General features: G+C 48.6%; 1 protein-coding gene across 1 annotated transcript in view; it reads right to left on the reverse strand.

Annotated features, from left to right (window-relative positions):
- The window catches only part of UBL3 (ubiquitin like 3), a 227,857-nt gene that overhangs the window by 28,909 nt on the left and 175,392 nt on the right, over nucleotides 1-23,556 (reverse strand). Inside the window, exon 3 of the mRNA XM_030200355.1 lies at nucleotides 12,982-13,068. Within this exon, the coding sequence (XP_030056215.1) occupies nucleotides 12,982-13,068 (87 nt within the window). The remainder of the gene's footprint in view (nucleotides 1-12,981; nucleotides 13,069-23,556) is intronic.

Raw genomic sequence — 23,556 nt, forward strand, 5'->3', positions numbered from 1 at the left:
CAAAGATCCCCAAGTACGCCAGAAAAGAGTGAGGTCCGAGCTGACAGCTCAGCATAGAGAGTTTGGAACTCTAAAGAGAGCAGAGCTCCCCATAGGAAGCCTGAATCCCAGATCCATGACCGAGAAGCCATCAGGAGACAGGAGTACCGGAAAACACTAACGTCTAGAACCGCCCCCCCCCCCCCCCGAGAGAGGAAGCGACTCCCAAGACAGACAAAACCACACTGTCCACCCCATTAGGCAATGTGGAGGCTAAAATTTGGTACTGCAGCATCCACGGCAAGCTGTAGTAGAGTCTGCCAACGCGGCAGACCACATCAAAACTCAGGTGCAGCAGACAGACTGAGCAAATCTCCCAGGGTGGACACACCGATAAAGCTGGAAGCAGAGAAGCGATCCCCAACGGCCGGCCGTTCGGCTGGAGACAGAGAAAGAAACACCAACAACAGCCGCAGACAGAGCAGTCGGGCAAGACCCTACGGCCGATGATGAAACCAGACCCAGCGCGACGGCCGATGCTGGAATAAAGGCAGCCTCAGCTGCTGGCACTGAGGTCGGCGGAAGGCCAAACTGAAGGATCAGAACCGTGGTAAGGCCTAATGGCCGAAACCAGAGCCAGGCAAACGCTCGATGGCTGACACCAGAGGAAGGTCAAAGCTTGAAAGCAGAAGTAGGCAAGACTCCACGGATGGAACAGGAGTTAGAAAGAACTCCATGGAAGGGACCAAGGCTGAGCAAGGTTCCCCTCCCCCTTTCTGGATGTAGCCGGGCTATATGCCAGTCACCAGAGTCATGCAAGGCTCTATGGACACTGCTGTAGCAAGAAAACAAACCCTAAGAAGGCCTAGCTCTACAGGCAAAGCCATAGGTAGGCGAGGCTTCATAGGGAAATCAAAGTTAGGCCAGGCTCTATGGACAAAGCCGGAGATAGGTGAACTCATGGACCAACCCATAGCCAGGCAAGGGTCGACGGACAAAGCCGAACTACTCGAGGCTCAATGGTCAAGGCCAGAGTAAGTCGATGCTCGAGCTCAAATAAGCTAGACGAGATCCCATAGGTGTAACTGTAGCTGGACCAGGCCCCGTGGCCCAAGCCAGAGATAGTCAAAGCCCCATGGACAAGATGGCCCAGCTCCATGGTCATAGCCAGAACTAGGCAATTCTTCACAACCAGAACCGAGAACAGACGGGATCTTTATCAAAGTTGTAATAATCCAAAGCTCCGAGGCAGTGGAGCAAGGCTCGAGGCCCCGAGGCGGTGGAGCAAAATGTGGAATATAATACACTCTAGATAGAGGACAAGATTGTTCTGGAATCTTTGATATTTCCAAGAAATATCTTTTTAAGGTAAATGAAGCGGCTACTGAAGGAATTTTAGATAAGTTTAATGTTTTCCTACAAATAACGTTCTCTAAATTCTCAACCTTACGATGCAACTCTAGTGTCTTTAATCACTGTCAACTGCTGATAAGACAATGATTTAGAGGAAACTTCCATTGAGAATACTTTAGCTTTAACAGTAGTAACCCTTTGCTCTAAGCTTGCATACTTTCCCAGCAAAGTTTGTGTTAAAGCAGTCAATGAGGAAAACTTTTTCAAAATGGAACATAGCAAAAGCCTCCCAAAAGTGTATCCAAAATTAAGAGGTGGTTTTACAGCAAAAGTGAGCCCTTCTGCATCTTCACAACCATCTCTTTCGAGCAAGCTGCTTCTTACTCCTTCCTCAAGGCCAGTCAGTCCCCACAGAAATGACTCCAGCTGCCCCTCCAGTAGTTTGTATCAGTGCTTCAGAGGCAGTTCTGTTACCCTTGCAACCGGGTCTCTGCTCGCACTATCACTGAACAACATTCCAGGAATCATGCCAAACAACTGTGCTGGGTCTGTGGGACTGAACCACTCCTTCGGTCTCAGGGTGATATCTACTGCAAGTAAGGAGATTCTCCTTCCCTCAGCATTCCCTGCAGCACAGCTACAACTCTGGAGATTTCACTGCCAGTAGTGATAAATTAATCCATCAGTCCAGCTGTCAGAGGAACAGACGTGACTGTAAGGTATGTATATGTTCTTTTAACCATATTAAATTTAAGACAAAACTTGTAAAGAGGAAAATATTCAACAGCAGTTGGAAAGAGGAATCTTATCACCACGTTCAGGCACCATCTTGCCCAGCCTCCCCACCAAAAATCTACTACTTATCTGTAGGATAACAGCATAAAATCTGTTTTACTCTTTCCAGATCTTGCCAGGTACTTGTGACCTGAATTGGCCACTGTTGAAAACAGAATACTAGGCTTGATGGACCTTTAGTCTGTCTCAGTATGGCAACATTTATGTTCTCATGTTCTATATTCCTAATTCACAATACAATTAAAACAACAAGGAGTGGCATTACCTGGAAGTGTCCTAAGTTGGTGAGACTACACTTCCGCAAATACCGGCTGGTGGAAAGTGTACAGAGCTACCATCAGGGAGCATCAGTGCCATTTCCATCAGGCATGGTGGTAGTTGCTTGCCCGCCCCTGGAGGCCTTAACATTTCCTACAAGAAGTTGATGCTTTTGTGGCACGCAGCTGCAGGGCACACCAAAAGGGTCACGCCATGTGCCTTGGCATACCAAGAAACATTGAGGAGCTCAAGTAATGAAGAATTATTTATCTTGACTCTTAAATAGATAGGGGAAACGTAAGGCCAAGTTTCAAGTCTCCAGGCCTGATGGATAGACATGTGATTACCTCAGGAGTGTCTAATAATCAGGTTTTGTCCCACATCAATCCCTCACTTAGTTCTCTCAAATGCACTCCACCACCCCCTCCTTTAGCTTCTTGCGAGGAGACGCCTACCTCTCTGGGCTGCTCATCTCCTGATAGTGTGTGGCAGGGTGTTCCAGTTTTCTCAACTGTAACGTTTTATGATGCCTCAAATTATGCAAACTGTTGAAACCCAGCTGGCACTTAATTTAAAGAGAGACTAGCAGGAAAGTATTTTAAAAGACCTGAGGGACTTAAATAATCGTATGGAGGGGATGCTTACAGTTATTTCCCAAAACACTTCATTTTTTCAGGAAGTGGTTGATAAGTTAGGCAATGTGGACTCAAATATATCAGTGTTGGATAAACATTTATCTGTAGTTGAGACACAGGCATCTACTCTACAGGCTGCATCTATCTCTGCAATTAAAGATTCCCACAGCCTTCATCTAAAATTAGAAATGATAGAAAAGGCTAACAGAGTTAGGAATCTGTGTTTCATAAATTTTCCCTCTACAATCTATTGCCACCCGAGGTTCTATTGCCCTTCCATCAGGCAGTGCTTTTACTATTGAGGATTTCTTGTGTTTTGGGGGTGATTCTTGATTCATCACTGACATTAGAATCTCAAATTAATCATCTTTGGCAAAAAAAACTCTTTTTAAATTGACAACTACGCTTGATAAGGCCTTTTTTGATCGAACCTCTTTTGCTATATTGACTACTGCAACATGTTATATTTGGGTCTGTCCTCTAAATTATTGAATAAGTTGCAACTTATCCAGAACACGCAGCTCGGTTGATTTATGAGGTTCCAAAAATTTGAGTGTGTCACCTCATTTGAAATCATTACGTTGGCTTTCTGTACGTCAGAGAATGTTATTTAAACCTTTGTGTTTAATGTTTCAGGTAGTGTATGGACTTACCTCAGAATTATGTGGTTTATTGAATACTACCCTTGTTTGGACATTCATCCCGTTTGTGTTTCTCCTTAATTTTTCAGCCCCCTTGTTCTAAAGGGGTTCGTTTTTTGTGAATTTTTAATACTTTACGTAAGTAGAGGAGTAGCCTACTTGAGTGGAGGAGGAGCCTAGTGGTTAGTGTAGTGGGATGAGAACCTGGTGAGCTGGGTTCGATTCCAAATGCAGCTCTTTGTGACTCTGAGCAAGTCACTTAACCCTTCAATGCCCAGGTACAATGCTTAGATTGCGAGCACACTAGGCACAAAGTACCTGAATATAATAAATGTAAACTGCTTTAATTGTCCCACAGAAAGGCAGTATATCAAATCCCATTTCCCTTACTCTATAATCTCCTTGTGGAACTTGCTGCCTGCTTGGTTATGACTGGAGACTGCTTACCTAATATATGTATTTATGACGGAAAAAAATTGTAAGCCACACTGAGCCTGCAAATAGGTGGGAAAATGTGGGATACAACTGCAACAAATAAATAAATAAAGGATAAATATGTATGACAGTTGTCAATTTTATGAGATTATGATTGTATAGTGTATTGGTCTTTTTTTTCCCTTGTATCCTGTAAACCTCGTTAAACCTGAAAGGGGATATAGCAGTATGCAAGTACACTACTGATATTGAAATACCTCAAGGAAATCTTGGGTTTAGCAAATGCTCAGATATTACTTGTTTCTAATTGTTATTATCTACCAGAGAAGAAAAAACACTCCCGAATGAACAAGGGGTGGACCAACTAGCGTCATCTGAGGTTGATCTGGCTGCTTTTCTTGAGAATCCTCAAGATGTGATACTTATGAGATTCACTCTTTTAGTATCGTTAGCAAATGAGAATGATAAATCATTGATTATGAAGCTTTATTTAAAAAAAAAAAAAAAAAAAAAAAAAGATGTGAATTTTTGTGGAGCAAAAGTTAGTAATTTTCAGATGTTGCCAAGACTACGCCACTCAAAAAGCATTTTTTAGCTTTCAAATCTAGGATGCTAGCCTTGGGTGTTACCTTTTTTGTCAAGTATTCTTGCAAATGTTTGTTTACTTTTCAGAGTAAAGATTATATTTTTTGGGACTCCCTGCATTTAGCACAGTTTCCTAAGGGTCAGGAGAAATAGTACTTTATTATTATAGGATTATATAGTACATTTACACCTGTTATGTAGTAGATAAAGCGAATGCTACATACCTGTAGAAGGTATTCTCCGAGGACAGCAGGCTGATTGTTCTCACTGATGGGTGACGTCCACGGCAGCCCCTCCAATCGGAAACTTCACTAGCAAAGTCCTTTGCTAGCCCTCGCGCGCCCGCGCGCACCGCGCATGCGCGGCCGTCTTCCCGCCCGAAACCGGCTCGAGCCGGCCAGTCCAGTATGTAGCAAGACAATACACTTCAAGGGAAGACACAACTCCAAAGGGGAGGCGGGCGGGTTTGTGAGAACAATCAGCCTGCTGTCCTCGGAGAATACCTTCTACAGGTATGTAGCATTCGCTTTCTCCGAGGACAAGCAGGCTGCTTGTTCTCACTGATGGGGTATCCCTAGCCCCCAGGCTCACTCAAAACAACAACATTGGTCAATTGGGCCTCGCAACGGCGAGGACATAACTGAGATTGACCTAAAAAATTTACCAACTAACTGAGAGTGTAGCCTGGAACAGAACAAACAGGGCCCTCGGGGGGTGGAGTTGGATCCTAAAGCCCAAACAGGTTCTGAAGAACTGACTGCCCGAACCGACTGTCACGTCGGGTATCCTGCTGCAGGCAGTAATGAGATGTGAATGTGTGGACAGATGACCACGTCGCAGCTTTGCAAATTTCCTCCATGGTGGCTGACTTCAAGTGGGCTACCGACGCTGCCATGGCTCTAACATTATGAGCCGTGACATGACCCTCAAGAGCCAGCCCAGCCTGGGCGTAAGTGAAGGAAATGCAATCTGCTAGCCAATTGGATATGGTGCGTTTCCCTACAGCCACTCCCCTCTTGTTGGGATCAAAAGAAACAAACAATTGGGCGGACTGTCTGTGGGGCTGTGTCCGCTCCAGATAGAAGGCCAATGCTCTCTTGCAGTCCAATGTGTGCAGCTGACGTTCAGCAGGGCAGGAATGAGGACGGGGAAAGAAAGTTGGCAAGACAATTGACTGGTTCAGATGGAACTCCGACACAACCTTTGGCAGAAACTTAGGGTGAGTGCGGAGGACTACTCTGTTGTGATGAAATTTGGTGTAAGGGGCCTGGGCTACCAGGGCCTGAAGCTCACTGACTCTACGAGCCGAGGTAACTGCCACCAAGAAAATGACCTTCCAGGTCAAGTACTTCGGATGGCAGGAATTCAGTGGCTCGAAAGGAGGTTTCATCAGCTGGGTGAGAACGACATTGAGATCCCATGACACTGTAGGAGGCTTGACAGGGGGCTTTGACAAAAGCAAACCTCTCATGAAGCGAACAACTAAAGGCTGTCCTGAGATCGGCTTACCTTCCACTCGGTAATGGTATGCACTGATTGCACTAAGGTGAACCCTTACGGAGTTGGTCTTCAGACCAGACTCAGACAAGTGGAGAAGGTATTCAAGCAGGGTCTGTGTAGGACAAGAGCGAGGATCTAGGGCCTTGCTGTCACACCAGACGGCAAACCTCCTCCAATGAAAGAAGTAACTTCTCTTAGTGGAGTCTTTCCTGGAAGCAAGCAAGATGCGGGAGACACCCTCTGGCAGACCCAAAGAGGCAAAGTCTACGCCCTCAACATCCAGGCCGTGAGAGCCAGGGACTGGAGGTTGGGATGCAGCAGAGCCCCTTCGTCCTGCGTGATGAGGGTCGGAAAACACTCCAATCTCCACGGTTCTTCGGAGGATAACTCCAGAAGAAGAGGGAACCAGATCTGACGCGGCCAAAAGGGAGCAATCAGAATCATGGTGCCTCGGTCTTGCTTGAGTTTCAACAAAGTCTTCCCCACCAGAGGAATGGGAGGATAAGCATACAGCAGACCTTCCCCCCAATCCAGGAGGAAGGCATCCGACGCCAGTCTGCCGTGGGCCTGAAGCCTGGAACAGAACTGAGGGACCTTGTGGTTCACTTGAGATGCGAAGAGATCCACCAGGGGGGTGCCCCACGCCTGGAAGATCTGTCGCACCACACGGGAATTGAGCGACCACTCGTGAGGTTGCATAATCCTGCTCAACCTGTCGGCCAGACTGTTGTTTACGCCTGCCAGATATGTGGCTTGGAGCACCATGCCTTGACGGCGAGCCCAGAGCCACAGGCTGACGGCTTCCTGACACAGGGGGCGAGATCCGGTGCCCCCCTGCTTGTTGACATAGTACATGGCAACCTGATTGTCTGTCTGAATTTGGATAATTTGGTGGGACAGCCGATCTCTGAAAGCCTTCAGAGCGTTCCAGATCGCTCGCAACTCCAGAAGATTGATCTGTAGATCGCTTTCTTGGAGGGACCACCTTCCTTGGGTGTGAAGCCCATCGACATGAGCTCCCCATCCCAGGAGAGACGCATCCGTGGTCAGCACTTTTTGAGGCTGAGGAATTTGGAAGGGACGTCCCAGAGTCAAATTGGAGCAAATCGTCCACCAATACAGGGATTCGAGAAAACTCGTGGACAGGTGGATCACGTCCTCTAGACCCCCGGCGGCCTGATACCACTGGGAGGCTAGGGTCCATTGAGCAGATCTCATGTGAAGGCGGGCCATGGGAGTCACATGAACTGTGGAAGCCATGTGGCCCAGCAATCTCAACATCTGCCGAGCTGTGATCTGCTGGGACGCTCGCACCCGCGAGACGAGGGACAACAAGTTGTTGGCCCTCGCCTCTGGGAGATAGGCGCGAGCCGTCCGAGAATCCAGCAGGGCTCCGATGAATTCGAGTTTCTGCACTGGGAGAAGATGGGACTTTGGGTAATTTATCACAAACCCCAGTAGCTCCAGGAGGCGAATAGTCATCTGCATGGACTGCAGGGCTCCTGCCTCGGATGTGTTCTTCACCAGCCAATCGTCGAGATATGGGAACACGTGCACCCCCAGCCTGCGAAGCGCCGCTGCTACCACAGCTAGGCACTTTGTGAACACCCTGGGCGCAGAGGCGAGCCCAAAGGGTAGCACACAGTACTGGAAGTGGCGTGCGCCCAGCTGAAATCGCAGATACTGTCTGTGAGCTGGCAGTATCGGGATGTGTGTGTAGGCATCCTTCAAGTCCAGAGAGCATAGCCAATCGTTTTGCTGAATCATGGGGAGAAGGGTGCCCAGGGAAAGCATCCTGAACTTTTCTTTTACGAGATATTTGTTCAGGGCCCTTAGGTCTAGGATGGGACGCATCCCCCCTGTTTTCTTTTCCACAAGGAAGTACCTGGAATAGAACCCCAGCCCTTCTTGCCCGGATGGCACGGGCTCGACCGCATTGGCGCTGAGAAGGGCGGAGAGTTCCTCTGCAAGTACCTGCTTGTGCTGGAAGCTGTAGGACTGAGCTCCCGGTGGACAATTTGGAGGTTGAGAGGCCAAATTGAGGGTGTATCCTTGCCGGACTATTTGGAGAACCCACTGATCGGAGGTTATAAGAGGCCACCTTTGGTGAAAAGCTTTCAACCTCCCTCCGACAGGCAGGTCGCCCGGCACTGACACTTGGATGTCGGCTATGCTCTGCTGGAGCCAGTCAAAAGCTCGCCCCTTGCTTTTGCTGGGGAGCCGCGGGGCCTTGCTGATTCGCACGCTGCTGACGAGAGCGAGCGCGCTGGGGCTTAGCCTGGGCCGCAGGCTGTCGGGAAGGAGGATTGTACCTACGCTTGCCAGAAGTATAGGGAACAGTCTTCCTTCCCCCGAAAAATCGTCTACCTGTAGAGGTAGAAGCTGAAGGCTGCCGGCGGGCGAACTTGTCGAATGCGGTGTCCCGCTGGTGGAGAGACTCTACCACCTGCTCGACTTTTTCGCCAAAAATGTTATCCGCACGGCAAGGCAAGTCCGTAATCCGCTGCTGGACTCTATTCTCCAGGTCGGCGGCACGCAGCCATGAGAGCCTGCGCATCACCACACCTTGAGCAGCGGCCCTGGACGCAACATCAAAAGTGTCATAAACTCCTCTGGCCAGGAATTTTCTGCACGCCTTCAGCTGCCTGACCACCTCCTGAAAAGGCTTGGCTTGCTCAGGGGGAAGAGCATCAACCAAGCCCGCCAACTGCCGCACATTATTCCGCATGTGTATGCTCGTGTAGAGCTGGTAAGACTGGATCTTGGACACGAGCATAGAGGAATGGTAGGCCTTCCTCCCAAAGGAGTCTAAGGTTCTAGCGTCCTTGCCCGGGGGCGCCGAAGCATGTTCCCTAGAACTCTTAGCCTTCTTTAGGGCCAAATCCACAACTCCAGAGTCATGAGGCAACTGAGTGCGCATCAGCTCTGGGTCCCCATGGATCCGGTACTGGGACTCGATCTTCTTGGGAATGTGGGGGTTAGTTAATGGTTTGGTCCAGTTCGCAAGCAATGTCTTCTTCAGGACATGGTGCAAGGGAACAGTGGACGCTTCCTTAGGTGGAGAAGGATAGTCCAGGAGCTCAAACATTTCAGCCCTGGGCTCGTCCTCCACAACCACCGGGAAGGGGATGGCCGTAGACATCTCCCGGACAAAGGAGGCAAAAGACAGACTCTCGGGAGGAGAAAGCTGTCTCTCAGGAGAGGGAGTGGGATCAGACGGAAGACCCCCAGACTCCTCGTCAGAGAAATATCTGGGATCTTCCTCTTCCTCCCACGAGGCCTCACCCTCGGTGTCAGACACAAGTTCACGGACCTGTGTCTGCAACCTCGCCCTGCTCGACTCCGTGGAACCCCGTCCACGATGGGGGCGTCGAGAGGTAGACTCCCTCGCCCGCATCGGCGAAGCTCCCTCCGCCGACGTAGTCGGGGAGCCTTCCTGGGAGGTGGCCGCGGCCGGCACCGCACGCGGTACCGACGTCGGGGACCTCAACCTGGGCGATGGGCCAGCCGGCGCCACGCTCGACGGTACCGGTGGCGCAAGCACCGCCGGTACCGGAGGGGTAGGGCGCAACAGCTCTCCCAGAATCTCTGGGAGAACGGCCCGGAGGCTCTCGTTTAGAGCGGCTGCAGAGAAAGGCTGAGAGGTCGATGCAGGCGTCGACGTCAGTACCTGTTCCGGGCGTGGAGGCTGTTCCGGGCTGTCCAGAGCGGAGCGCATCGACACCTCCTGAACAGAGGGTGAGCGGTCCTCTCGGTGCCGATGCCTGCTGGGTGCCGAATCCCTCGGCGACCCAGAGCTCTCGGTGCCGACACGGGGAGGAGACCGGTGTCGATGCTTCTTCGATTTCTTCCGAAGCATGTCACCGGAGCTCCCCGGCACCGACGAGGAGGACGTCGAATCCACCCGTCGCTTCCTCGGGGCCGAGACTGAAGAAGGTCGATCTCGGGGGGGCTGTACCACAGGAGCCCTCAGGGTAGGCGGAGACCCACCCGAGGGCTCACCGCCACCAGCAGGGGAATGGACAGCCCTCACCTGCACTCCACCCGATGCACCACCGTCCGACGACATCAGCAGACGAGGTCCTGGTACCACCGACGTCGATGCAGCTATCCGATGTCTCGGCGCCGATGCAGAGGCCCGATGCCTCGATGCACTCGATGCAGGGGCGGCCGAGGAAGATGGTCTGGACGCTGACGACGTCGATGCACTCGAAGATCCCGGTGCCGATGCCGACGAAGAGCCCGAGAACAACACGTTCCACTGGGCTAGTCTCGCTACCTGAGTCCGCCTTTGAAGCAGGGAACACAGACTGCAGTTCTGAGGGCGGTGCTCGGCCCCCAGACACTGAAGACACGACGAGTGTCGATCAGTGAGCGAGATAACCCGGGCGCACTGGGTGCACTTCTTGAAGCCGCTGGAAGGCTTCGATGTCATGGGCGGAAAAATCACGCCGGCGAAATCAAAAGCCGAAATGGCGAAATTTGAAGCACCAAATTTAGAGGGAGAAAAAATCTCGACCGAGGCCGAAAAAAGGCCTACCCCGACGACGAAAGAAAACTTACCGGGGCAAAAAAGCTGGAAGTACGGGGAGGATTTACACGAAACCCGGCGGGGGGTTTCCGGAGCACTTCCCGACTAGGACAAAGCTTTCCCGAAGGAAAAAAACACGTTCAAACAAATTGGACGCGCGAGGTTGACTTTCCGGGGCTCGACACGGCGAAAACACGACCGTACCGAGTGCGGACAAAAGAAGACTGGCCGGCTCGAGCCGGTTTCGGGCGGGAAGACGGCCGCGCATGCGCGGTGCGCGCGGGCGCGCGAGGGCTAGCAAAGGACTTTGCTAGTGAAGTTTCCGATTGGAGGGGCTGCCGTGGACGTCACCCATCAGTGAGAACAAGCAGCCTGCTTGTCCTCGGAGAAATATAATTAGGCTAGCAAACCTATTTCACGAATGTTGTAATATCTACCTACTACTACTACTACTTAACATTTGTAGAGCGCTACTAGGGTTACGCAGTGCTGTACAGTTTAACAAAAAAGGACAGTCCCTGCTCAAGAGAGCTTACAATCTAATGGGCGAAATGTCAAGCTGGAGCAGTCTAGATTTCCTGAATAGAAGTATGGTGGTTAGGTGCAGAAGGCGACATTGAAGAGGTGGGCTTTGAGCAAGGCTTTGAAGATGGGCAGGGAGGGGGCCTGGCGTATGGGCTCAGGGAGTTTATTCCAGGCATGGGGTGAGGCGAGGCAGAAAGGGCCTGGAATAAACTCCTTGAGCCCATACGCCAGGCCCCCTCCCTACCTCTTGTTGGTTTACCTACTTTTGCAGTGTTTATTTCATTGTCAGGCACACTAAGCTTTCAGAAAATGCAACATCACTATTAGCCAAGCAGCTCTGAATTTGAACAAGTTCTGTCTGCTAACAGAAACAAAGATGGCAAAAATTGCCAGCCAATCAGCGTTTTCAGTGTCTTAAATTGACATCTCATCTTTGTCTTAGAAAGATAGTGATTCTAACAATTCTGCCAGTAGGATGGTATGTTACTGAACATACAGTCAATCATTCTCATTAAAAAAAAAAAAAGGCAGTATAAAATGTAGAATTAAGAGTTTGGACTGTACTATCCAATGAAAGAATTTGTTGTTTCATGTATTTATGGTTCTAGGTTATTTAAAAATGTTCTTCATAATTTCTATTTACCTACAAATATGAGCACATGGTCTTTTGATGGCACTTATCCTCTCAGAGTCAGGCTTGCTGAGAATCCTCAAAATTTCAAATTTTGTTTCACTGTGCAAAATTTTCCCAAATTCTCTGAGACAATAATTGTACAAGATGAGAAATGTCACCTGCTGAACACAAAGGAGCAACTAGCTAGAAACACTACATTTACAGCATGGATTGAAAAATGTTGAAATTTTAATACTCTTCAAATATTTAGTGAATTAAAAAAAAAAAAAAAAAATATATATATATATATGGCAAACATCAGTAATAAGATTACCCTGCACAACATCATGTATAATACTTCTTCTCTTCTTGGGTATATCAAAAATGGACAACAATTGATTACAGCAACCAACTGTATCACCAATCTTTTCATAATAATATAAAAAAAAGGACAAGACAATTTAAATAAAACATAGTAACATAGTAGATGATGGCAGAAAAAGACCCGCATGGTCCATCCAGTCTGCCCAACAAGACAAACTCATATGTGCTACTTTTTGTGTATACCCTAACTTGATTTGTACCTGTCCTCTTCAGGGCACAGACCATATAAGTCTGCCCAGCACTATCCCCGCCTCCCACCACCGGGTCTGGCACAGACCGTATAAGTCTGCCCAGCACTATCCCCGCCTCCCACCACCGGCTCCGCCACCTAATCTCAGCTAAGCTCCTGAGGATCCTGTTTTCTAATAGTCATTGTCCTAATCTAAAGACTTTTCTTCAGTTCCACGAGGTGCTTTCAACTTTGGCTTGAGACATCAAATTTCAGGCCACAGGTAAATATAATAGTGAAAGCCTGCTATCAATTTGGCTCTCTTAAGAACATTAGTGCTGCGTTTTAAGCAAAACAAATCACAAGGTATCCGATCAGGGCTAGCTGTGGGTTCTGCTGAGCAAAAAAGGAAACAGTAAGTTCAAAAAGGTTCTAGGTCAGTGACTTGGCAGAAAATCACCATTCCCCAGAAATGCAAAATTACTGAAAGGAATAGTAACTTGGGACCAATGTGCATACTCTGCCTTTAACATTCTGCCTCTCAGAAGATATAATTCAATCATGTGGTGTATCATTACCTCCTAGTGTCACATTGCCATGTAGAAACCGTCCTTGATAAATAAGTCGTAAAATATTTGGACTGCTGACCTGTTCCTCCTCCCAGTCTAAAAACAGAAAAAAAAAACTTGGTCAGGTGTGGCACACAACAGTTATCTCTTGATTGTTTGACATGATAAAAGCAGAAATGGTAAAATTTCCTACACCAACCTAATACTTGAGAAAGGGCAAGCTACAATTAAAACAGAGGAATACAAAGGTGGCACACTGTATGTAAACTGTTGATCATGCAATGATTATCTCAAGTTCATATTGGTGACTTAACTTGCCCCTCTGATGGTGTTTTGGACTGCTCATTTGACTGTTAAGAGTCCTTTGCCCCTCTTTTGGGTGTTGATGTCATTCATCAACACCCAAAAGAGGGTGTTTCTCCTACATAAGCACACAACTGTGGAACGCATTACCAAAAGCCGTGAAAACTACGTACGACCACCTAAACTTCTGGAAAAAACTAAACACTAACCTGTTTAAACAGGCATACCCTACCAATTCAACATAAATGCCTGATCTCTGCAACACAACAAAACTAAAGTACGTAATGGACATAACACAACTCTTCCGTTGTCCGATTCAATAATGTGGCTGTACCACACGAACTCTATCTAACCACAATATCACTTTATATTTGTTTACACCGGAGTCTGCAAACGCCTCTCCGGTACTATGTAAGCCACATTGAGCCTACAAATAGGTGGGAAAATGTGGGATACAAATGTAACAAATAAATATATAAAATGTGGCAGTGGCTGAAGAAAGATACTTTTAAGAAAAAAAATACTGAAGGACTTATGGAAGCACAGAAACAAGGTCTTAAAACAAATGCAATAACAGCTAAAATTGATTTAAAAAATGTCAACAGACTGCAAGTGTTGCCTGTACAAAGAAGCCAAAGAGACCGTGGACTACCTATTTTTCCATTCTGTGTATTTCTAATCATTGCTGCTCCTTAAACAAGGTCTAAAGAATGTACAAGTTTCCCAGACTACATAATAGAACATAATTTGGAGACTGTAATAGCTTTCACTGAGCCAGTGGTATTATATATATATCATATCATAGGTAATTTATTTTCTAGGACACATACGTAGTAGATGACCTTTATGAATTAGAAAATAGGGACCCAATATTAAAAGGATTTATGTTCCTTAGGGCCCTGTTTACTAAGCAGCACTAAGGGCGTGTTAGCGTTTTTAGTGGGTGCTGATTAGCATGCGCTAAATGCTAAGTCACCCATAGGAACATATGGGCGACTCTAGCGTTTAGAACGTGCTAACAACGCTAGGGCGGCTTAGTAAACAGGGCCCTAAATTTGAGTAGTTATACTCAAATTGACCTCTGAAAATTTACTAGGCTGAGTGCATAAATTTATATGCAAAATGTCACTAAATTCTTAAAATTTAACAGCATAAAAAGTAGGAGGCCATAGTGGAGGATTTAGAGAGGGGAAAAAAAGTTAGGAGCTTGGCACTGATTTTTCAGCATTAGGATCATAAATCTAGGCAAATGAATGGAAATCCTAAATTTATAAACATAACTTAAGCTCCTAAATTAAGAAGAATTTTCAGCTGAAAACTTAGGGGACCTTTTACAAAGGCGCGCGTCCAGTGTGTGCCAAATCAGCATTACTGCCCAGCTACCGTGTGCCCCAGGCTTTAATTCTGAATTTGGTGCACGCCGAAAACACGAGGTAGAAAACTATTTTCTATTTTCTACCATGTGGTGTTTACCCGGTGGTAAAAACAGCAGTGGACGAGCACTGCATGCCTACCGCCTGGGTAGCGCGTGAGACCTTACCGCTAAGTCAATGGTGGCGGTAAGGTCTCAGGCCTAAAACTGACGTACTCTAGTTTCTATTTTGCTGCACGCCCATTTTCCACCTCCTTAAAAAAGGCCTTTTTTCCAAGACATGGCAAAAACTGGCCTGGTGAGCACCTAAAAGAAGCGCTTGCACTGCTGCAGGCCACGTTTTGTTGCGGCTTATTAAAAGGGCACCTTATACTCCTAAGTTTGGATTAAAATAGGGCACACACATTTAGGCACTCTGCTTCTTTTGTATACTGGGCCCTAAGGGATGGATTCAGTAAATGGTGCTCAAAATTCGGCACTTTAAAAAAAAAAAAAATTGGCGATTATTATTCTATAATGGGCATTCTGGGATTGGCGCCCTTTATAAAATAGTGTATAGCACCAGGATCCATGCACAAGTTTGGGCACGAGGAGTTACACCAATTGAAACCAGGCGTAAATTCCATTGCGTGAATTTGCACTATTCTATAACACTGATCTGCTTATGCCCCTCCCATGTCCATGCCTCCCCCCCGGCACATCCGCAGGTGTGTGTGTTTTCGCACAGACCTGCGGTTTCTGCCCAGTTTTGGAAGTAGCGCCTAATGTTCGGAGCTAGATATAGAATCCCTCTAAAAGAATCAGATGAAAACTTATGCTCCTAAGTTTGATCCAAAATAGGGCACGTAAATTTAGGCGCACAGTTCCTTTTGAATATTGGGGTCTAAGGACTAACTTCTATAAATGGTGCCTATAATTCAGCACCGAAAAAACTGCATTTAGCGTTATTCTATAAATGGTGCTTAAAGTTAGATGCCATTTATAGAACAGCACTTATCACCGTGAAATGTGACTACATTTAGGCATGACCATCTACACCAATGAAACCTTGGTGTAAATCCCCACACCTAAATTTGACACAGATTCCCTTTATTCTATAACAAAGCACGTAAATTAAAGGAACGCTCCTTATCCGCCAATGACCCTCTCATGGCCACTCGCCTTTTTTGGATCCATGCATAATTTTTAATTTAATCCAATTAGCACCAATAATTGCTTAAGATCTCATCACCACTAATTGGTTCACTATTCAAATCAATTGTGCATGCAAATTGGGTGCATGCCCAAATTTGCATGTGCAATGTTTAGTGACTTTTATAAAATTTGGGGTAAATGTCTAAAGAACAGGGTTAATTAAACAAAATCTAACCAAAAATGCTGCTAAAAATATCTGTAAAAAACTAATACACAGTAGACACATTAATGACTGAAATTTGTCCAGTTCCAGATGAAGACATACTAAGAGACTGTAATGTAAAACAGTAACATATCTTAACACTTTACTCTTCCATACAAGGTATCCAAGTTCTATTCCAGGAAGGCTACATTTTTTTTTTTTTAGACTGTTGGGACTAGGAGTGGGACACAAGGGGCTCAATCAGTTGCAAGAAAACAAGTGGGTGATTGTGGCATAAAGTTAATATTTTCAGAGCTGTGGAAAAGGTCCTATACTCCCGTCTTGTAACAGAGTTAACAAAACATTTACCATGTTGCCCAGGAGAGACAAAAGAAAACACATCTTGCTCAAAATAAAAACTACTTTCCATCTTGACTGAACTGGCTAACTTTACCCTCTGAAATTTAGACTACCATCTCCCCATCCCAGTGATTAAACATATGCCTTGCTAGTCTGGCCTGGTAGCTCAGTGACAACAGGGCCAGTTCTACAGCTAAGCAGATTAGATAACAGCCTATGCAACACCAGGGGCACCGCAATGAATGAGCGCACACGGCTCTACCTTATGATCGTCTGCCAACTCCCACTCCGCTGGGTCGTTGTGGTGTCTGCTTAGATAATTGGCATGCACGTTGCTCTGACCTGCAATGTGAGCTGCTGACAGGAACTGTAGATGCAGCTCGGCCCAGTGGCAAATCTGAGCGGCCTGTGCAGCCAGTGCTCTGCACTGCGTTCCACCTTGATGATTTATGTAGACCACTGCCGTCATATTGTCCGACAGCACTCTGACAGCCAATCCCTCCAAGGTCGATTGAAAGGCCAGCAACGCCTGGAAAATTGCTTTTAACTCCAAGTGATTGATGGACCACTTCGATTCTTCGACTGTCCACAGACCCTGGGCATGCCTCTCCTGGAAATGAGCTCCCCAGCCCTTCAGGCTGGCATCGGTTACCACCAGGCACCAGTCGGGGAGCGCTAACGGCATTCCTCACTGCAGCTTGCTGTCTGAGAGCCACCACTCCATGCTGAGTCGGGCCGCAGGGAGCCAACTGAGTTTGCACTGATAATCCTGGGAAATAGGAGACCAACGTTGTAGCAGGGAACACTGCAGCAGTCTCATGTGCGCTCTCGCCCAAGGCACCACTTCTAGGGTGGCCGTCATCGACCCCAAGAGCTGGACAATGTCCCAAGCTCACGGGCGAGGCATCCTCAGGAGCAGACGGACCTGGTTCTGAAGCTTGCACCTCCTTTGCTCGGGTAAAAAAACCAACCCCGAGGCCATGTCGAACCGAACCCCCAAATACTCTAGAGATTGAGAGGGGGTCAGGTGACTTTTGGGTATATTGACGACCCAGCCCAGAGATTGCAGTACTGAGACCACTCTGGCTATTACATGACGACTCTCTTCTGCAGAGTCCGCTCTGATGAGCAAGTCATCGAGGTACAGGTGAACCCGGATACCCTCTTGCCTGAGAAAGGCAGCTACTACCACCATTATCTTGGAAAAGGTTCAGGGAGCTGTGGCGAGGCCAAAAGGCAAGGCCCAAAACTGAAAGTGTTTTCCCAACACCGCAAACCGGAGAAACCGTTGATGTGGGGGCCAAATAGGGATGTGCAAGTAAGCTTATTTCAGGTCCAGAGACGTGAGAAACTCTCCTGGCTGAACCACCACAATGACGGAGCGCAGGGTTTCATGTGGAAATGCCGTACTTTGAGTGACTCGTTGACTTTCTTCAAGTCTAGAATGGGCCAAAAACTACTACTACTACTACTATTTAGCATTTCTATAGCGCTACAAGGCATACGCAGCGCTGCACAAACATAGAAGAAAGACAGTCCCTGCTCAAAGAGCTTACAATCTAATAGACAAAAAAAAATAAAGTAAGCAAATCAAATCAATTAATGTGAACGGGAAGGAAGAGAGGAGGGTAGGTGGAGGCGAGTGGTTACAAGTGGTTACAAGTCAAAAGCAATGTTAAAGAGGTGGGCTTTCAGTCTAGATTTAAAGGTGGCCAAGGATGGGGCAAGACGTAGGGGCTCAGGAAGTTTATTCCAGGCGTAGGGTGCAGCGAGACAGAAGGCGCGAAGTCTGGAGTTGGCAGTAGTGGAGAAGGGAACAGATAAGAAGGATTTATCCATGGAGCGGAGTGCACGGGAAGGGGTGTAGGGAAGGACGAGTGTGGAGAGATACTGGGGAGCAGCAGAGTGAATACATTTATAGGTTAGTAAAAGAAGTTTGAACAGGATGCGAAAACGGATAGGGAGCCAGTGAAGGGTCTTGAGGAGAGGGGTAGTATGAGTAAAGCGACCCTGGCGGAAGACGAGACGGGCAGCAGAGTTTTGAACCGACTGGAGAGGGGAGAGGTAACTAAGTGGGAGGCCAGCAAAAAGCAGATTGCAGTAGTCTAAACGAGAGGTGACAAGGGTGTGGATGAGGGTTTTGGTAGAGTGCTCGGAAAGAAAGGGGCGGATTTTACGGATGTTGTAAAGAAAGAAAAGACAGGTTTTGGCGGTCTGCTGGATATGAGCAGAGAAGGAGAGAGAAGAGTCAAAGATGACCCCAAGGTTTCGAGCTGAGGAGACAGGGAGAATGAGAGCCATCAACAGAAATAGAAAATGGGGGGAGCGGGGAGGTGGGTTTGGGGGGGAAAATGAGAAGCTCGGTTTTGGTCATATTTAATTTCAGGTGGCGTTGAGACATCCAGGCAGCAATGTCAGACAAGCACGCTGAAACTTTGGTTTGGATGCAAGGTGAGATATCAGGGGTAGAAAGGTAGATTTGGGAGTCATCAGCATAGAGATGGTAGGAAAAGCCATGGGATGAGATTAATGAACCAAGGGAAGAAGTGTAGATAGAAAAGAGGAGGGGACCAAGAACAGAACCCTGGGGTACGCCGACAGGCAGAGGGATAGAAGTAGAAGAGGATCCACCAGAGTGAACACTAAAGGTGCGGAGGGAGAGGTAGGAAGAGAACCAGGAAAGGACAGAGCCCTGGAATCCAAGTGAGGACAGGGTATCGAGAAGTATGCTGTGATCGACAGTGTCAAAAGCAGCAGAAAGATCAAGAAGAATGAGGATGGAATATTGACCTCTGGATTTAGCCAGTAATAGGTCATTGGAGACTTTAGTAAGCGCAGTTTCGGTTGAGTGGAGAGGGCGAAAACCAGATTGTAATGGGTCAAGAATAGCATGTGAGGAGAGAAAATCAAGGCAGCGACGGTGAACAGCATGCTCAAAGTAATTTGGAGAGAAAAGGAAGGAGGGAGATGGGTCGGTAATTAGAGGGACAAGTAGGGTCAAGTGAAGGCTTCTTAAGGAGAGGTGTGACCACAGCATGTTTAAAGGCAGCAGGGACAGTCGCAGTGGAAAGTGAGAGGTTGAGAATGTGACAGATAAAAGGAATAAGAGCAGGAGAGATGGCATTAAGAAGGTGGGTGGGAATGGGATCAGAGGAACAGGTGGTACATTTTGAGGAAGAAAGGAGAAGTGTAGTTTCCTCAATAGTAACTTCAGGAAAGGAGGAAAGGGAATGAGGGGAAGGAGAGAGAGGGGAGCGGACTAGTGGAGGGAGAGCTGGTGAGGTAGAGAAAGCAAGGTTTATCTTTTGAACCTTGCTGTGAAAGAATTCAGCAAGGGTCTGAGGAGATAATGAAGGGGGAGTTGGGGGAGGGGGCACCTTGAGGAGAGAGTTCAATGTGGTGAAGAGAAGTCGAGGATTAGAGCCAAGAGAGTTGGTCAGTTGGATATAATAATCCTGTTTGGCACGTAAAAGAGCAGATTGGAAGGAGGTCATCATGAACTTAAAGTGTAAGAAATCAGCAAGGGCCCGAGATTTCCGCCAGAGGCGTTCGGCGGAGCGGGTACAGGAACGTAGGTAGCGGATATTAGAAGTCAGCCAAGGTTGGGGTTTTGTACGCCTTACAGAGCGGGTCATCAAAGGTGCAAGAGTGTCTAAGGCAGAGGATAGAGTATTGTTGTAAGAGGAAACAGCCTCGTTGACAGACGTGGATGGTGCCACAGTAGAGAGGAGGTTTGAAACATGGGAGGATAGAGATGAAGGGTCAATATCGTGAAGATTCCTAGATAAATTAGATAGGATAGGACGGGACTGGGAGGGAGGAGATTTAAGTGTGAAAGTTATAAGATGGTGATCAGAGGAGGGATGATCAGAGGCAAGGAAACTAGAAGGTGAACAGTTGGAGGAGAAGATGAGATCAAGACAGTGACCATTTTGATGAGTGGGGGAGGTGGAGCATAGTTGGAGATTAAAGGACGACGTTAAAGCGAGTAACTTGGAAATATAAGAGTTGGAAGGATCATTAGCAGGAATATTAAAGTCACCAAGGATGAGAGAGGGGGAGGAAGGATCATGGAAGAAGGCAAGCCAGGCGTCAAAGTCACTGATAAAGGATGAAAGGGACTTATTAGGGGGACGATAAATGACCGCTATTCGAAGAGGCAGAGGAGAGAAAAGGCGGATAGAGTGGACTTCAAAGGAGGAAAAACAGTGAGATTGAGGTGGAAGAAGGGGTTGAAATCTGGAGGAGGGAGAGAGAAGTAGTCCAACACTGCCCCCACGGCCAGCAGGGCGAGGAGTATGTGAAAATAGATAACCGCCATGGCACAGGGCTGCGACTGAAGCAGAGTCATCAGGGCAGAGCCAGGTTTCTGTTATGGCGAGCAGATGGAGGTGATGCGAGATAAAGAGGTCCTGGATATAGGGGAGTTTGTTACAGATAGAGCGGGCATTCCATAGGGTGCAAGAGAAGGGCAGAGAAGAGGAGGGGAGTAGAGGAATAGAGATGAGGTTAGAGAGGTCACGGTGAGATCTGTAGAGTTTGGATAATAGTTGGTGAGGAGGGCCAGGATTGGGATTGATGTCACCAGCTGAGAGTAAGAGAAGGAGTAAAAGAGAGCGGAGGAGAGTAGGAGAGGTGTGGCCACGAAGGCGTCGAAGGCGAGAGGTTTTTAGGTGGAATGGGGAAGGCAAAATGGAGGGAAGAAAGAGACGGAGATTAAAAGCCAAGAGGGAGGAAGAGGGTAGGAGAGAAGGTGAGGTGATGAAGTCAATGGATGGGAAGTGAGTTCCTGTAGCGGAGAGAGGTAGGGGGTGAGAGAAAAGATTAGGAAGGGACAGAGCTAGGAAGAGAATGTGAATAGGGGCCATAAACGATTAAGGTACTTTAGCAACTGGAAAAAGATTAGATAGAAAGAGAAAAATGCCCCTAGAGTGGAGGCCCTGAGTGGATCGGAGTGGACCTGGGTGTCACCCTGGAGAAGGCTGTAAGGATATGCAGATGAGCTGCAAGTCCTCCACAGCACCTGAAAGGCAGCTGGTGGTAGAGGTGGGCACCTCTCAGCTGAGGAAAGGCTTACCAGGGGTTAGGCCGAAGCCAGCATTCCTCCCCCTGAGGGTCACCTGATCCTAGCCAAAAGGCAACTGGAAACTCTGTGCACTTGGAGAGAAGGCCCTGGGAAGATCGGGGTGGAACTGGAGTCACCCCGGATACAGCTGTGAGGAAATGCAGAAGGGCTGCAAGTCCTCCACAGCACCTGGTGGGAGCGCTGGGCACCTAGAGCGGAGGCACTGAGTGGATCGGGGTGGACCTGGGTGTCACCCCGGAGAAGGCTGTAAGGATATGCAGATGAGCTGCAAGTCCTCCACAGCACCTGAAAGGCAGCCGGTGGTAGAGGTGGGCACCTCTCAGCTGAGGAAAGGCTTACCAGGGGTTAGGCCGAAGCCAGCATTCCTCCCCCTGAGGGGCACCACAAAGTAAATGGAGTAACGGCCACAGCCGCGTTCGGCGTGAAGCACGGGGATCACCGCTCCCAGGTGCAACAAGCCTTGCAAGGTCTCCTCTACCGACGCCCGTTTGACTGCAGTGCCGCATCGGGACTCCAAAAACACGTCTCTCACAGGGGAAGTAAATTCCAATCTGTAGCCGTCTCTGATCAGGTCCAAAACCCACTGATCTGAGGTAATCTTGACCCACTCCTCGAGAAAGAGGGAAAGACGTCCTTCAACTGCAGGAATCGAGGAGTGGGCTGGCGCACCATCATTGAGAGGGTCGCCCATGAACTCCAGGTCTTGAACCGGCCGCTGCGAAGCATTTGTCCGCGCGAAAGGAGTTCCTCTGCTGAAAACGGGCACGCGAAGTAAACCCAGCAGAACGCCCCGGGCAGTACCTTCTGGCTTCACGGAAGCGAGGTCTGGAAGAGGAGGGAACCACCTGACCCTTGGAAGAAGGCCGCAGCCTATCCTCGGGTAAGCGCTGGGGTTTAGCATCCCCCAGGCCCTTGACAATTTTCTCCAACTCCTCACCAAATAGGAGAAGGCCCTGGAAGGGCAACTTCACCAACCTTTGCTTAGAGGCCATGTCAGCCGCCCAATGCCGTAGCCATAGAAGGAGGCGAGCAGCCACCGCCACAGACATCTGTTTAGCCGAGGCTCTGACCAGATCATAAAAGGCGTCAGCCAAAAATGACAAGGTCGACTCCATCCGCGGTGCCACCTCCACAAGGGGCTCCGCTCCATCCCAGGCTGTTCCACTGCCTGTTGCAACCAAGCGAGGCAGGCTTGAGCAGCATAACAACTGCATACAGACGCCCGTGTGCAGATTTCAAAGGAACGTTTCATTGCTGATTCCAGCCGTCGGTCCTGCACGTCCTTCAGGGCGACCCCTCCCTCTACTGGGAGGGTAGTCTTCTTCGTCACAGCTGTGACTAGGGCATCTACTTTAGGCACAGCCAAGCGTGCCCAAGAGCTCCTCACTAAGAGGGTATAAGTGCCCCATTGCCCTGGCAACCTTCAAAGGCCCCTCGGGGTCAGCCCACTGAGCCAAAATAAGCTCTTGAATGGAGTCATGCAAAGGAAAGGCTCGAGCAGGCTTCTTAGTACTTGCCATCCTCGGATTACCAGAGGAGGCCTCGCCAAGTGCAGGATCTTCAATAGAGAGGGCCTGCAAGGCGTCAGAAATAAGCGCTGGCAGCTCCTTGCGGTGGAAAATCCTAACCGCGGTGGGATCATCTGGATCCAGTGGCAATCCGGCACCTTCCTCTGGTTCCTCAGACCACAAAGGCCTGCCAGACCCCTCAGAATCCCCACAGCCCGACCATGGGGGGGGGGGGGGGGGGGGGGGGGGGAAGGGAGGTGCGCCACTCTCTGAAGGGGAATTTACCCTTCTACGCTTGTCCTGCGGCCATCTGTCTGGGGAAAAAATGCCTGACGGCAATCCCACACCGGCCTCCACCGGAGGGGAACCAGGTAGCAACACAGAGTCAGACACCTGTGGCAGAGCCCTTTTTAACATCTACGCTTTATGTAAAAGCAACACAAACTCAGGGGAGAAAGGCTCACCCTGGTCTCCCGGTTCCAATCCGGGGCAAGCAGCTCCTCTGGTAGCCTCTATCCGAGACTCCCCTCCGGCCTCAGACCCCTCCGCTCCTGCGGGGGTCGGACCATGTGGCACATCCAAGATGGTGCCCGCTGCCAGCTCCACTGAACGGGAAGAG

The sequence above is a fragment of the Microcaecilia unicolor genome, chromosome 4, assembly GCF_901765095.1.
Source record: "Microcaecilia unicolor chromosome 4, aMicUni1.1, whole genome shotgun sequence".
NCBI lineage: Eukaryota > Metazoa > Chordata > Amphibia > Gymnophiona > Siphonopidae > Microcaecilia > Microcaecilia unicolor.